This window comes from Ciona robusta, chromosome 4 (genome assembly GCF_009617815.1).
Source record: "Ciona robusta chromosome 4, ASM961781v2".
NCBI lineage: Eukaryota > Metazoa > Chordata > Ascidiacea > Phlebobranchia > Cionidae > Ciona > Ciona robusta.
In genome coordinates this window covers 2791891-2804520 of record NC_143238.1, presented here as the reverse complement: position 1 = coordinate 2804520, position 12630 = coordinate 2791891, and the positions used below count along the sequence as shown (strand labels likewise).

General features: G+C 38.5%; 3 protein-coding genes across 3 annotated transcripts; 2 read left to right on the top strand and 1 right to left on the bottom strand.

Annotated features, from left to right (window-relative positions):
• Nucleotides 1-39: 39 nt before the first annotated feature.
• Nucleotides 40-2392, top strand: LOC149736609 (glutathione S-transferase C-terminal domain-containing protein-like). Its single transcript, XM_089877298.1, has one exon. The coding sequence runs from the start codon at nt 290-292 to the stop codon at nt 2189-2191; it is 1902 nt and encodes a 633-aa protein (XP_089733424.1). The 5' UTR covers nt 40-289; the 3' UTR covers nt 2192-2392.
• On the top strand, nt 2390-6227 carry LOC149736608 (fructose-2,6-bisphosphatase TIGAR-like). Its single transcript, XM_089877347.1, has 6 exons — nt 2390-2562; nt 3093-3199; nt 3336-3422; nt 3719-3839; nt 3896-4009; nt 4769-6227. The coding sequence occupies exons 1-6, from the start codon at nt 2420-2422 to the stop codon at nt 4980-4982; spliced, it is 786 nt and encodes a 261-aa protein (XP_089733473.1). The 5' UTR covers nt 2390-2419; the 3' UTR covers nt 4983-6227.
• On the bottom strand, nt 6213-11354 carry LOC149736607 (uncharacterized). Its single transcript, XM_089877324.1, has 4 exons — nt 11154-11354; nt 10715-10860; nt 7914-8027; nt 6213-7809 (listed from the first exon to the last, which is right to left on the bottom strand). Exons 2-4 carry the CDS (start codon nt 10781-10783, stop codon nt 6832-6834), a joined length of 1161 nt encoding a protein of 386 aa, XP_089733450.1. The 5' UTR covers nt 10784-10860; nt 11154-11354; the 3' UTR covers nt 6213-6831.
• Nucleotides 11355-12630: the final 1276 nt, after the last annotated feature.

The following is a 12630-nucleotide window of genomic DNA, read 5'->3' as shown; positions in this document are numbered from 1 at the left end:
GAAGCCGGCTGGTTTTATTGAATTATGACGTCACAATAGTTAAGGGGAAGTCCCTTTATTGGAACATTTTCAGGGACAGCGTGTTTTAATTTTTGTCGAAAAGCACTGTTTTTAAAATCGAATTTTAAGGTCAGTCTATGGTATATTTTGTTTACACAGTTATAGATCAAACACATTGATTTATGTAAATCGTTTTGTAAATAATTATAACAACCACAATTCATTTTTGTTTTAGTTCAAAAACGTGGTGCTTGTACTTTCTTATGTAATTTAATAAAAACTGTTGAAAATGGACCACGACACTATATATATTGATGGAGAGTTTGTACTACCTTCAACAGACCAGCGAATGTTTAAAAACTCGGCTCAAGCAATATTTTTAGTTGCCGCTTTTTGTGGAAAAGTAAACGTGAACGTTTGCTTAATTACTAATCATACCGAAAATCGTCATTTTGCGACTTGTGGGTTTTCTGTCCCTAAAAACGCCTTTAACAATGTAAGTTACATTTCCTGGGATAAACTACCAGAAGATATTGCGGCATGTTCATTGCCATCTGTTTCTGTGAAGAAAAGACTGAAGATTATTTCAGGGCTTTGCCAAGTTTTAAGATATGTCATTCATTTTATGTTAAAGCATGGAAACGGCAGCAAACTGCTGAAGGGACTGTTGGGGCATAAGCAATGCTGTCTTAAAGCTTCTTCTGAAATTAGCTCGCGAACTAATCTATGCGAAGTTGCTGCCCCTAGAGTAATTGATGAGTGGATATCTTCTCATTGGGATATGACGCAAATCTCTGTGAAAAAATTGCCGTCCGCCATTTTGGATTTTGAAGATCACATGAGCAAACCGATTGTGATTCACAACATGGACAAATGGCAAAGAATCGTGCTTGAAAGATTGGAGAATGTAAATGCTTCTGAACAACCTCCGCACAAAAAAATGAGAACTAAAAGGAAAGTTGTTAACACAAAAGATTTGCCACCAATGGAGCATGTATTTGCTGAAGGAATTGAACTAATGGTATCAGATTTAGCACTGCTTCCATGCGTTCATGCTTTTACCCATTTTTTTAGGAACAAATTGCAAGAACTAAAAAATCATATGCCGTTAATTCTTCTCTGGTACCATAGGCTTCAAAGTATGAAGGATGTCACATGTGCAGCGTCGTTCTGTGGTGTAAATTTGATTAATGTGTCTAAGTATGTGGGAAACAAAGTCACTCACTTTGAAAATGGTACATATCAAGTCTTAGAACTACACAATAGTGTAGACTTGAAACAGTCTGAAAACTTGAGCAAAAATAGCGCACACATACACTCTATCTCACTAAATAGTAATGCTACTCAAGACAGCAATACAGTAAGCAAGTCTAACAAGAAGTTGCTTGATATAACTCTTCGGCGTGATCTGCCAGGTCTAATTGAAAAGATAACATCCAATATCTATGTTAAGTTTGAAAATCTTATTCGGGAAGACATTGTATTAAATTGGAAAAAATTACCTTCGGGTGTTCATCCTACAAAAGGTGAACTTTCTCTTGCAAGAGCTTCGAGGAAATGTCATCAGATTGAAAACCTTGTGGGGTGTGTTGTGAAAGTATGTGAGGAAGGGGATGTACTGGTTGACTTCTGCAGCGGAGGCGGCCATGTTGGGATCGTTCTTGCTCATCTACTTCCCTTGTGCAAAATCATCCTTGTTGAAAACAAGGAAGAATCATTGGAGAGAGCCATGCAGAGGATCCAGGAATTAAATCTTAAAAACATAATGATTTATCAGTGCAATCTTGATCAGTTTATGAAGAAGTTTGATATTGGTATAGCTTTACATGCATGTGGTGTTGCTACTGACATGGTCCTACAAAAATGCATTGATCAGAAAGCATCTTTCGTAATATCTCCTTGTTGCTATGGTAAAATCCAAAACACTAATACACTGTGCTACCCACAAAGTGAAAAGTTTAAATCGCATAATGTTACTTATGAACAACTTGTGCTCCTTGGACATGGAGGAGACCAGACATCCTGGAACTTTGACACAGAAAAAGCTAAGCAGGGTAAACAGTGCATGGGACTTGTGGATACAGATAGGATAGAATATGCTAAGACTAAAGGATATACTACCAGCATATACACCATGCAACCTTATGATTGTTCGCCAAAAAACAATTTGATTGTTGGAGTAAAGAACTGATTTTTTAAAGTCGTGTTATAATTTTGATTTATTATTTTAAATAAAATTCTAATTGTGTTTTATTCTTCCAAAACGTTTTTTTTTTCTCTATGTGTCACTCTTTTTCTTTTTCTCTATGTGTGTTTTTTTCTGCTGTAGGCAGTACCACTATGGCTAGCATTTTATCCTGGGACAATTTTGACAAACAATTTGCATTTTAGATAGCCTGCTATATATCTTTAGTTTGTGATGTCTAAAAATGGGGTTGAAAAGTTTTTTTTAACTTTTGTTCGCCACGGTGAGACAAATCTTAACTTGGAAGGAGTGTTGCAAGGTCATGTGAATGCACCACTGAATGAAACTGGACAACAGCAAGCATCTGAAATTGGAAAGTGAGTTTTTTATGGCTTACTTTGACCGAGAAACTGTTTTACTGGCATATGTTTTAATCTTACAGTGAGTATTGTATTAAAACTTTCCGATTTAGTATATCTTTATGTATTTGTTGCATTAATTGAAGAGATTTTAAATGTCAAAATTTTATTGTATAGTGGTGTGGAAAAAAGATTCGATATTTTTATTTTTTTATTCTCTACTCTTGTCTTTATATACTCACATCCAGTGGGGTCATGACCCCCCCCCTTTTAAACCCCCCAAAATAATATTTAAAAAAAAATTGGGGGGGGGGGATTTTTTGATTAACCCCCCTTATTTTTTTTCTGGCTGCACCACTGCTTACATCCTTACGTCTCTAAGTGATAAAAGGTGTTGTTAATTGTTTAAACACATTCAGGCAATAGCCTATGAGATATTTTGTGTTAAAGTATTCTGTCTTACCCCCCACCCACAGTACCATAAAAGTCGACTATATATTTTGCTCCTTTTAAAATTTCCATTAACTCATAATCCAACTGCATTTTAGGCATCTACAGAATGAGAAGTACACTCACATATACAGCAGTGATTTAGACCGTGCGTTTCATACTTGTTCGATTCTTTTGCAAAAAAACAAGCATGCAGTATCACATGGTAAGAAAACTGTTTAAAATTATTTGTGTTTCACTTTTTTTGTAATATTTTCTGTCTATTTCAAATGTTTTTTGTATAAGCGGACTTAACGTATGAATGTAGCGTATGGAGCATAATAAGTGTTTCGTTATTGCAGTAACATCTTCAAACAAGATGTCAGATGTGAAAGACTTGATAAAAGTTGACAAAAAGCTTCGAGAACGAAAGTTTGGATCAATGGAAGGTTACAAGATTTTACACCTTTTTTGCAATGTGCATTTTTAATACATTTTACAATAGTAAAAACAGCTCGATAATTAAAAGATTGAAATATGGTATAAGTAAAAAATGAATTAATTTAACTTGTTATCATAAATATATGAACGAATGTTGACAAAGATTGATACAGAACAATGGTAGCAGCATTATCTGTAAACACGAATTATCTGTACATATATATTGTAGATTTTCAAATTCAACTTACACACTATAACAATGCTGTATGTTTTCATTACTAAAACGCTATAATCGCAACTATAGGCAAACCATGGCATTTCCTTCATAAAGCAGCAAAAGCAGCTGGTCTAGATGAAATTGACTTCATACCTCCTGGAGCAGAGAGCATGCATGAAGTATCTGTACGTGGAAAAGAATTTTTTATGTACGATTAAAAATGGCTGAAAAATATAAGACCTGTTTTAAATATGTTTTTTGCAGTGACCTTTGTAAAACACTCTGTCAAGATTGGAAACCAAACAGTGGAAGTATGAATGTTTGTCCAAATGTTTTGGTTGTCAGCCATGGTGGTTACATCAGGAGCACTATGAGAATGTATGTATTTAATCTACATTTTTAATTTTGTCTTGAATTGGCTATATTTAATGTTAAGTACTATTTTTGCAATTTTGATATTTGTCCATTGGACCTAGCTTATCAAGAATAAAACTTAATTTGTTTTGCTCCTATCCAGTCCGATCTGTTAGTAGTTTTAAGTAATACAGTAGGGTGGGGAAGATGGGACACTTTTGGCACATAATATCCAGATATTCTGATCGCGTTCCAAAAAGGTAACAACGTTGTATGGGAGTCATGAGGCTACAGTTTTGGAGTTTATTGAATATTTTTTATTTACCACTAAATAGAACGAGAAAATAGAATGAAAAATTGTCCCATCTTCTCCCACTCTACTATATAATCAAAGAGATAAATAAAAGTTATGTTATATGTTTTAAAAACAATCCATTTAAATAAACATAACTTACAAGTTATTATATTCCTCTGTTTTGTTTATTGAATTTTTGCTCAAAGACCTATATAGTAGGGTGGGGGAAGATGGAACACCGTTTAATTTTATTTTCTTGTCCCATTTGGTAGTAAACAAAGAACATTCAAAGAATTGTAAACCCGTATCCTTACGACTCCCATAGACCCTTGGTATTTGTTTAAAACATGATCAGGATATTTGCAAATTATGTGGTAAAGGTGTCCCATCTCACCCCGTTGTACTGTATTACAAATTCTAATATTCTTATTTCTTGTTTATCAAATTTTCACTTATTTAAAAAAAACTACCAACCACAATTTTTACAGGTTTCACACTGACTTTGGATGTCCTTTACAACGTTACATTCTACAAAGTTTCATGGTCAATTGCGCTAAGGCTTGCTTTGAAGTTACACTGCCTTCAATTGAAGAAAATGAAAATTCCTTTCAATTAGATGCCAGTAGCTCTTCAGCAACAACTGTTGACAGGTGCCTTGAAGGAATCACTTTGAAATGCACCGCTTATAATGTAACCGCTTGACACACATCACTGTGCTTTGATTTAATGCATTATTTAGCTTATTATTTTCAAACTTTTCGTTATTTATTAGACCAATTGAAAACTTTTTTTTGTGAAACTCTAAATCGCATACTTCAGTACTGCAAACTAAATGCAAAAGAAATTTCAGTCTAAGGCACAGTTCTCAGAGAAAAAACATTTTAGTGTTATTAGGAAGGTTTTTTTTCTGTGTTATTAGAAAATTATTTTGTTTCAGTGGCTATTACTAGCGGAAGTTTCCGTATGTGGTTACTGGTCACTTCATATTCAAATTCGTAAAATGATTAGCCATTTTGTTTAAACAAATATTATTCCATTTGAAATGTCAATTTAGAATAGGCAAATTTGGCTGGTATATAGTTTGTATATTTAAATAGAATATAAGGTTAAGTCAATTTGGTCATTTGAGGTCTCTTTTTAAATTAGGATTTCATGACATTTGTTTTCTGTGACAAATTGTATTATGTTTTCCTTGTTAGTCCTTTGCAAGGTCTGTTTTGTTCTAAATTTAAGTATATGTCATGTTTTCTCTCATCGGATATGTCATGTTTTCTCTCATAGGCTATTTCTTATGATCATACTGTTGGTATTTATTCTAGAGATTATGCTTTAAATGGTATACACTAAGAGTCATTCAATGCATTTACCCATTTGCACAGTTCAGTATAATGACTCGTGTGTCTTTTAAGTAGTAGGACCTTTTTAATTTAAGGTTTGGTATGAGTAACTACACGGTAATCAATGGAAAATACTACGCAGGTCATAATGTCTAAAACTGGTTTAAGGTAAATGTTTAAATTTGGACAAAACAACTAAACTACATTTTATGAATGAATGTAACCTACTTTATCCTCGCGTGGCCGGAAAACGACAGTCGTTATATAACACGAGTTTAACACCCCGTGCCAGCTTACGAGTTACCATGTATGTTACTTTGTGGGTGATTATTTTTTGGGGGGATTTTTTTATGTATGGCTAATAATTTGGACAACCCATTAGTGACCACTGGGTTGGAGCAATTGCCATTAGGTGTCTTGCCCAAGGACACATACGCCCACAATGGTAGCAGCGACGAGCCTTGAATCCATTACCTCTGGGTTACAGGCAGGCGCGCTAACCACTATGCCACGGCGCCTTATCTATTTATAACAAAGCAGTGTCTTACTCTATAGTCTTATAACTAGCTTTGTTGACTATTGTGAATACAAAGAATTTGTCTTTGGTAAATTTTATTTATTTCATAATTAATGGTACGACACGAAAAACAAAAACAATACATTGTGAAGAAAACATCTTGAAGATGCGCGATCAACCACACTTAAATTGCATTTCGGCATGTTCCCATGTCATAGTAGGAGAACTTGCCTTTCGGGGACTCGCGATGGGTGGTCGTGCAATAGAACTAGACACAGTGTCGTTTTAAATTTTCCCACGGCCTAAAAACAAGGCGCAGTTTGTTCGCACAAAAACCAGGCCAGCGTTTTTCGCGTAAAACTGGCATAAAATTTGCACTTTGGAGGCCGAGGGCCGGTCCAGCACCCCTCAGATTCTCGTTTAGATAAAATATTTGAAGATAACGTAAGGAACCGTATTTTGAATTCGGGAAAGAACGGTAAAATAATATCGACTTGTCTACAACACAAGGAATACAATGCGGTTTTGTTCACACTGGAAATCGAGTTATAAAGCGTACGCTGCTGAAACTTCGACCGAAAAGCCGATCTCGGTGTTCGTCGCTTCAGCTTTCTTAGTCCCAACGCTCAGTTTTGTAAAGATGCGCTTGGCTGTAAACTTGGCTTTAAGTTGGACAGTTTACGAACGTTGCTACAGGTCACCGTGCACTTCCACCAACAGTAATAGCTCTCATACTTAATGATCGGTGTGGCTGGACAGGTCGGGAAGGCTGGTGGTGAGCACTTGGAGCAGCGGGTCCACTGTACGCTTTCAGGTCGCGGAAGACTGATGTAAAGAATTGTGCGTCGTTGTTTATGCGCAGCATCTTTCCGGATAACTTGTCCATGATGCGGCAGCAGCGATTCCAAAATGCGTACCGTTCGTGCTCGATTAGAAACGGTCGTAGAGGATACGAGATCTCGTTTCCCATGTACGAGTAGCTCATGTACAAACACGTCAACACGATACACTGTACTTCGAAAACAGAGGTCGTGCTCTCTGGCACCATCTCGCGACAGAGCATGTACACAAACACGACGCTCGATGGCATTATAAAAGTAATGTCTTGCCAGCCTTGTAGCAGCAGGGAACGATCCACGCCACGAAGCCATGTAATCACATCACTTGGCTCCATATCCGGCACTCTGCGGCATCGGCGACAAATAAATTCGCCCAAGCAACGCAGCAACTCCGGCGTCGAGGCCTGAATGACGACTTTGCGTGGCGGAGCAGCAGGATTCGCTTGTTTTGCATCGCGAGAGGTTTTGTTATTCTGGACAACCTGGGTCCTGCTATCGGCATCTTCTTTGATTCCTTTAATAGAATCGTTTCTTTTTGCCCGAATCTCATTGTTATCCCGAGATTGGACCTTATCCTGTCGAAGACCAAGACGGTCATTGGTGTTTGCGTTTCCACCTTTTGTTTGATTGCTCAGGTCTACTTTTTCATCTTTTGGCTGCTGGTATACGGGCTTAGTGTCTACAACACCGCTTTTGGTGTTAATCACATACAGAGATTGCGACTTCTTGATGCTATTATTGTGTCCCGATGGCAGACCGTTTGGGTGGCGGGATAGCACATTACCGTTGTGTGTTTGGTAAAAAGTTCCATCAGGATACGATTGTGACGGGTTGACCTGTAAAGAAATGATCAATTATAATTTGTTTTCAGTATTGCATGCAGTAACAGTCAAACGCCGTCTGTGTTTTCGCAGAGTTTGTTATTTGTAATGTCAATTACCTTGGAACCTTTGCCGCCTTTCCTTCTTGTTGACTCGACCAATCGTTTCCAAGTCGAACTGCTAAATATGATTGACCTTTTCTTTCGTCCGTGGCCATTTTCAATAAAAGGAATCTGCAACAAAATTGAGAAATCAAATAAAGTTCAAAAGGCAGAACCAAGAAACTTTGTTTTTTTTTAGGAATTTTTAAATATTTGTGATGCAGTTTATACTGCCTTCCTAAACCTTTATTTTAGCAGTGGTTCTACACGCATTAGATTAAACGCATGCCTCGGCTGAAAGTGAAACATATCGATCGGATAGAGAAGACCACGTCATCGAATCTTAATCATAAAAGTAAAGCCTTCTTCAAAAAATCCCATTGTCCGTATTTTACAGCCAGATTTCAATCGGACTTATCGATTTCTTAGGGATATTTTAATATTAAAAGCGAATTGGATTTTTTAAGTTCGATAACGTTAAGCAGCGTTTTGTTATTGCAACTGTTGGCCGCTCTTTTTTATCTATAATTGTTTCTCAAAACACCGGGCTGCCAGTTACTTGTTTACCAGCGCCGAATCAGCATAAACAACAACAGCGGTCTGGTGTTGTGATTGCGTAAGGTGTGCAGTGTAGGTCTAACGGTTACACGACTGTCGGTTTCATTACGTGTAATACTGCAGGCTCTGCTTCGAACTAAATTGCATATAAAGGATATGACACCACTGGCCTGTGCATCCGGTGCAAAACGCATCTATTCATCATGAGTGCGTAAAGCATAAGCCGCTTTACTGCGTTCGTAAACCAGCTTGATGATTAAATTCAACTGTTTGCGCTGTCAGCGCTTGCTGGTAACCAATTCGAAATTCGTTGGTTAATTAAAAACAACGACGTGTGCCATTTCCAAATTGGAACGCGAAATCGTACAGACCAATCTGTTTTCTCATTGGAGGCGTCACCTTATCGATATTGGCGGAATGGAATGTCAAAGGACTAATGAAAACGGTCGTACTCGCATGAACACGCACGCATTGAAGTTGGGTCCCCTGAGGATCAGATACGTGACCGTGGTCGAATATTTATATAGAAACGGGCTAACCGTAGCCGGTTGCTTTATAGCCCACCAACCCTTTGGGAGTGCGTGCTTCGATAGGGAAAAAGCATTCCTGGATGCATCGCATATGTTCCATTACTGAATATTACTTATTATAGGAACGTGCTTAAAAGATACAGCTTCTTATATCGATGACGTCACACATACCTCTCGTGACGTTTTCTGTTTACGGAAGTTGGATACGTGTTGTGGGTACGTCACATTCCTCTTATTATTCATAAAGAATGCGCACATTACGCAATCACCCGAAAAAACAACAGTTTTCCACCTCCGCTGTGGATGGGGCAAATATCCGCCTACCGGAGTCAGTTACTGCGTATTCGAAGTAAGAACGCCTACTACTAATGCGCAACGAAGGCATTCTGAAAGCCTACCCGTTGCAACCTTTTGATATTTCGTAATTTGTCAAAAACTGTCGAAATTGTTAGTAATTGAATTGTGCTGTGGCAAGTTCGACTTATGTATTACACTATCTCGCATGGTTTAGGCGTGTTGCACGTTTTTGTCGTTCACTAAACATTTGGTCTGGCCAATCAATTCATGTCTAGTACACTGATGTCATGAATCTACGTACATTTGCCAAGTCGTGATATAACACACGCAAGGATTCGTTTCTCTGTTGATCAAACAGTGTCTCTGCTTAAGAAATACACTTCAGTTCCAGTAATTATAAAATCTTCGAATAGGTTTTCGCGAAACGCCTCTTTGCTTTTTCTTATAGTTAGAGTAATTGCACGATTGTGCTGTTTTTGGATAGACACCCGGGATTCGTTAATTGCGTCACATTCGTTAGTTAGTTGCCTAATGGGACAACCATAGGCTCATTATTATTATTGTGCTTGCAAATTTATGTTTCTAACATTGGTGTTATTTTTAACCTCTGCGAATTCACGAGGGGCATTCAAACACCGACTTCAAAACAACGGCGACATTACAACATACCAAGCGATGGAGTTACTTTTAGTTTTTATTATATGACGCGTTGGTACAAGCTGCTGGCGTAAGAGTTTTCTCAAGCATTTTCAATGCAAGAGCGAGTTTTACGTGGTAGTACGTTTCACAAGCGATCACATCCTGTTTACTGCACTGTGTGCTTGCGAGGAACGACGCAAAACGCCCAATATAGCAGGGCCTTATATGACATTGTTGTGAATTATCTGACGCCACGTCAATGTCGCAAACAGAGCTATTGGCTCGAATGCGGTTCATAGAATTGTGCTGCTCGCGATGTAATAACGAACCGTTCATTTGGCTTCCACATACAATAAGCCAGCGATTGCGATCGATCCGCAGCGCGGTGAATGACGTCCCGGCTCAGTGTTTTTCTTAAAGTTGGCTTTAAATTATTCATTAGGCGGCTATCCCGCCGTCGGGCGCACGAGACAATTGGGAGCAGTTTAGCCCCCCGGAAAACGGCGACAGTTTCATTTATGGTGACCTTAACCTCTCCCCAAAATGTCGATAATATACAAAGAAAACCGAAATCGATTTATATCATATAGAATGGATGAATATAAACGTTTTTATTCGTCGTAAAAATAGAACGTTACGTGGTGACTTTTTAAGGGTGATGTCTTTTTAAGTCCTTAAACAATACAAAAAACGCTATTTTTGGCGTTTTTTGTCAACTTTTCCTCAAATTAGCAGTCATTGCTGTTAGTACTTACACGACGTTATATTATTTATAACTCATACATATCTTATTACCTGTTTCAAGTTTTCGATGCTTGAAATGCGTTGGTCTCTATGAACTTCTCCAGCAACAGTATTCCCCATGTTGTTTGATCACGACTTGACTCAAAATCACTTAACTTCCGAACATGCAGTGTCTATATCAGCCCCTACTGTGTGTTCTGTATAAAGAACATTGTTTTAATTTCCTTCAGTAAAAGCGCTGTTTGGACGTGCGGCGCTGATTCTGTACTGAACGATCGAATATTCAGCACGAGATATATTAGTCTGCGTACCACTGGGATTGCGCAAACCAGCAGAAATCGATCGGTTAAAATTTGTACCCCTTGCAAGCGTTGACATGATCCTTTTAATGCATTGGGTTTAAATCTGCTAAATCGAAAACGAAATCTAATGCGCCCCCTCGTACCATTTATAAAAATGCACACAATAACAGCTATTGGCAAGGACCTACCTCTATAGGAAACAACTGGTTTAACATACTGACGTAAACAGATACTGTTTCCTGTTTTGCAGACTGTTGATTATGACAGCATGCATGCTACGTGGTACCTATACACCACTATAGAAGGTATATAGTCAGCACATTGTTATTTTCCAAACATGCAAACTTATGTAGTTCTCAACTGTATCCCTCTGTGCGAGTGTCTGCTGAATCTGTAACTGCATACTGATCCACAACACACGATGCAAATATGAACTAACGCCGTGATGAAAAAGAAAAAAGGAGAGCGGTCGTTTCCTGGTGATGGTGTTAGAGAGAACCTCGCACGCTCAATACTTTCTGTAAACTGTCCTGGACTGACAAATCCCCTCCATCCGGTTGCCCGCTATAGAAACCAACTGTATCTATTGTTATTTAGTCAATTAAATAATTTAAATAACTGAGAGAGCGCGCTCTGCCCTATCGTACAGTCACAACCGGCGAATTATAAAACAAATTTTAGTTTTTAAACAATCTTTGTTTTTCGCACCCCAGAGACCTCAATTCTTCGCATAACATTAAATTGGTCTAAATTTCACGCAATCACATACGATTAGGTTAGTGACGCCGCTGTTTTGAAAGCAACTGGTTTGGCTAGGCATCCACACAAATTTCCTACCACGCGTTTTCTACTAAATATAACTTGGCTCGCTCTAAGGCCACAGGAGTCAGGAAAATATTGTTTTACCGTTCACTGTATTGCGTGACAAAATAAGGTACTTCCTCGGGAGTAAGTTTTAATTGATTTGTATGCAAGCATGGTGTATATACAACGTTTCATTTTGTACCGTGCTGCTTAAACAGAAGCTTTTACAATATTACACCACAAAACATATCTCCAACGCAAGAGAGGGCGCTGAAATTGGGAATCATGAATTTTTAAATGAATGTACGTTTTGCGAGCGCAATTACGTTCAAGGTACTCTGCTATAGATTGCATGGGCCTACTCCTATAACGACCCCGCTGCTGTTACAGATTTACTGGTAAAACGGCCAAAAAGGCGATCGAATACAATGGTAGCAGCAGCTGGCCATCCGGCCCGTGGGGAAGGGGCACGGTGACTCGAAATATTGGAGGCAGCGGTCGACTTATCGGCGCCTGCTCCGTGCAGTTGTCACGGGACTTTCATATGAAACCGTGTCATTTCTCGCATCGCAAACGGTCGGTGCCAAGTGCTCGCCTACTTTCCAACGGGGAATCGCAGTTGTGCGTGTGAACGATACCAGCAACTCTCTGAGACGCTTACACCTCTTTACTAAAAGCGAACCGAACAAGGCGAGATTTCCACATACCCAGTTTCCGATACTTCGGAGCACAAAAATTGCGCAATTTATCACAAGTTATCACCAAATACGGAATAGCGGGTTGATCCTTGCCAGTCTGAGATATCACAATTACAATTACTCAGATATTGCTGATACAAACGTGCCAATTCCTTGATCAACC

Coding starts and splice junctions, on each gene's coding strand:
- LOC149736607 (XM_089877324.1), bottom strand. CDS start 10,783: ATGGGGAATACTGTTGCTGGAGAAGTTCATAGAGACCAACGCATTTCA. Junction 8,028..10,714: donor GCATCGAAAACTTGAAACAG/GTAATAAGATAT, acceptor ATTTTGTTGCAG/ATTCCTTTTATTGAAAATGG. Junction 7,810..7,913: donor AAGGCGGCAAAGGTTCCAAG/GTAATTGACATT, acceptor ATTTCTTTACAG/GTCAACCCGTCACAATCGTA.
- LOC149736609 (XM_089877298.1), top strand. CDS start 290: ATGGACCACGACACTATATATATTGATGGAGAGTTTGTACTACCTTCA.
- LOC149736608 (XM_089877347.1), top strand. CDS start 2,420: ATGTCTAAAAATGGGGTTGAAAAGTTTTTTTTAACTTTTGTTCGCCAC. Junction 3,200..3,335: donor CAAGCATGCAGTATCACATG/GTAAGAAAACTG, acceptor TCGTTATTGCAG/TAACATCTTCAAACAAGATG. Junction 3,840..3,895: donor CGTGGAAAAGAATTTTTTAT/GTACGATTAAAA, acceptor TGTTTTTTGCAG/TGACCTTTGTAAAACACTCT.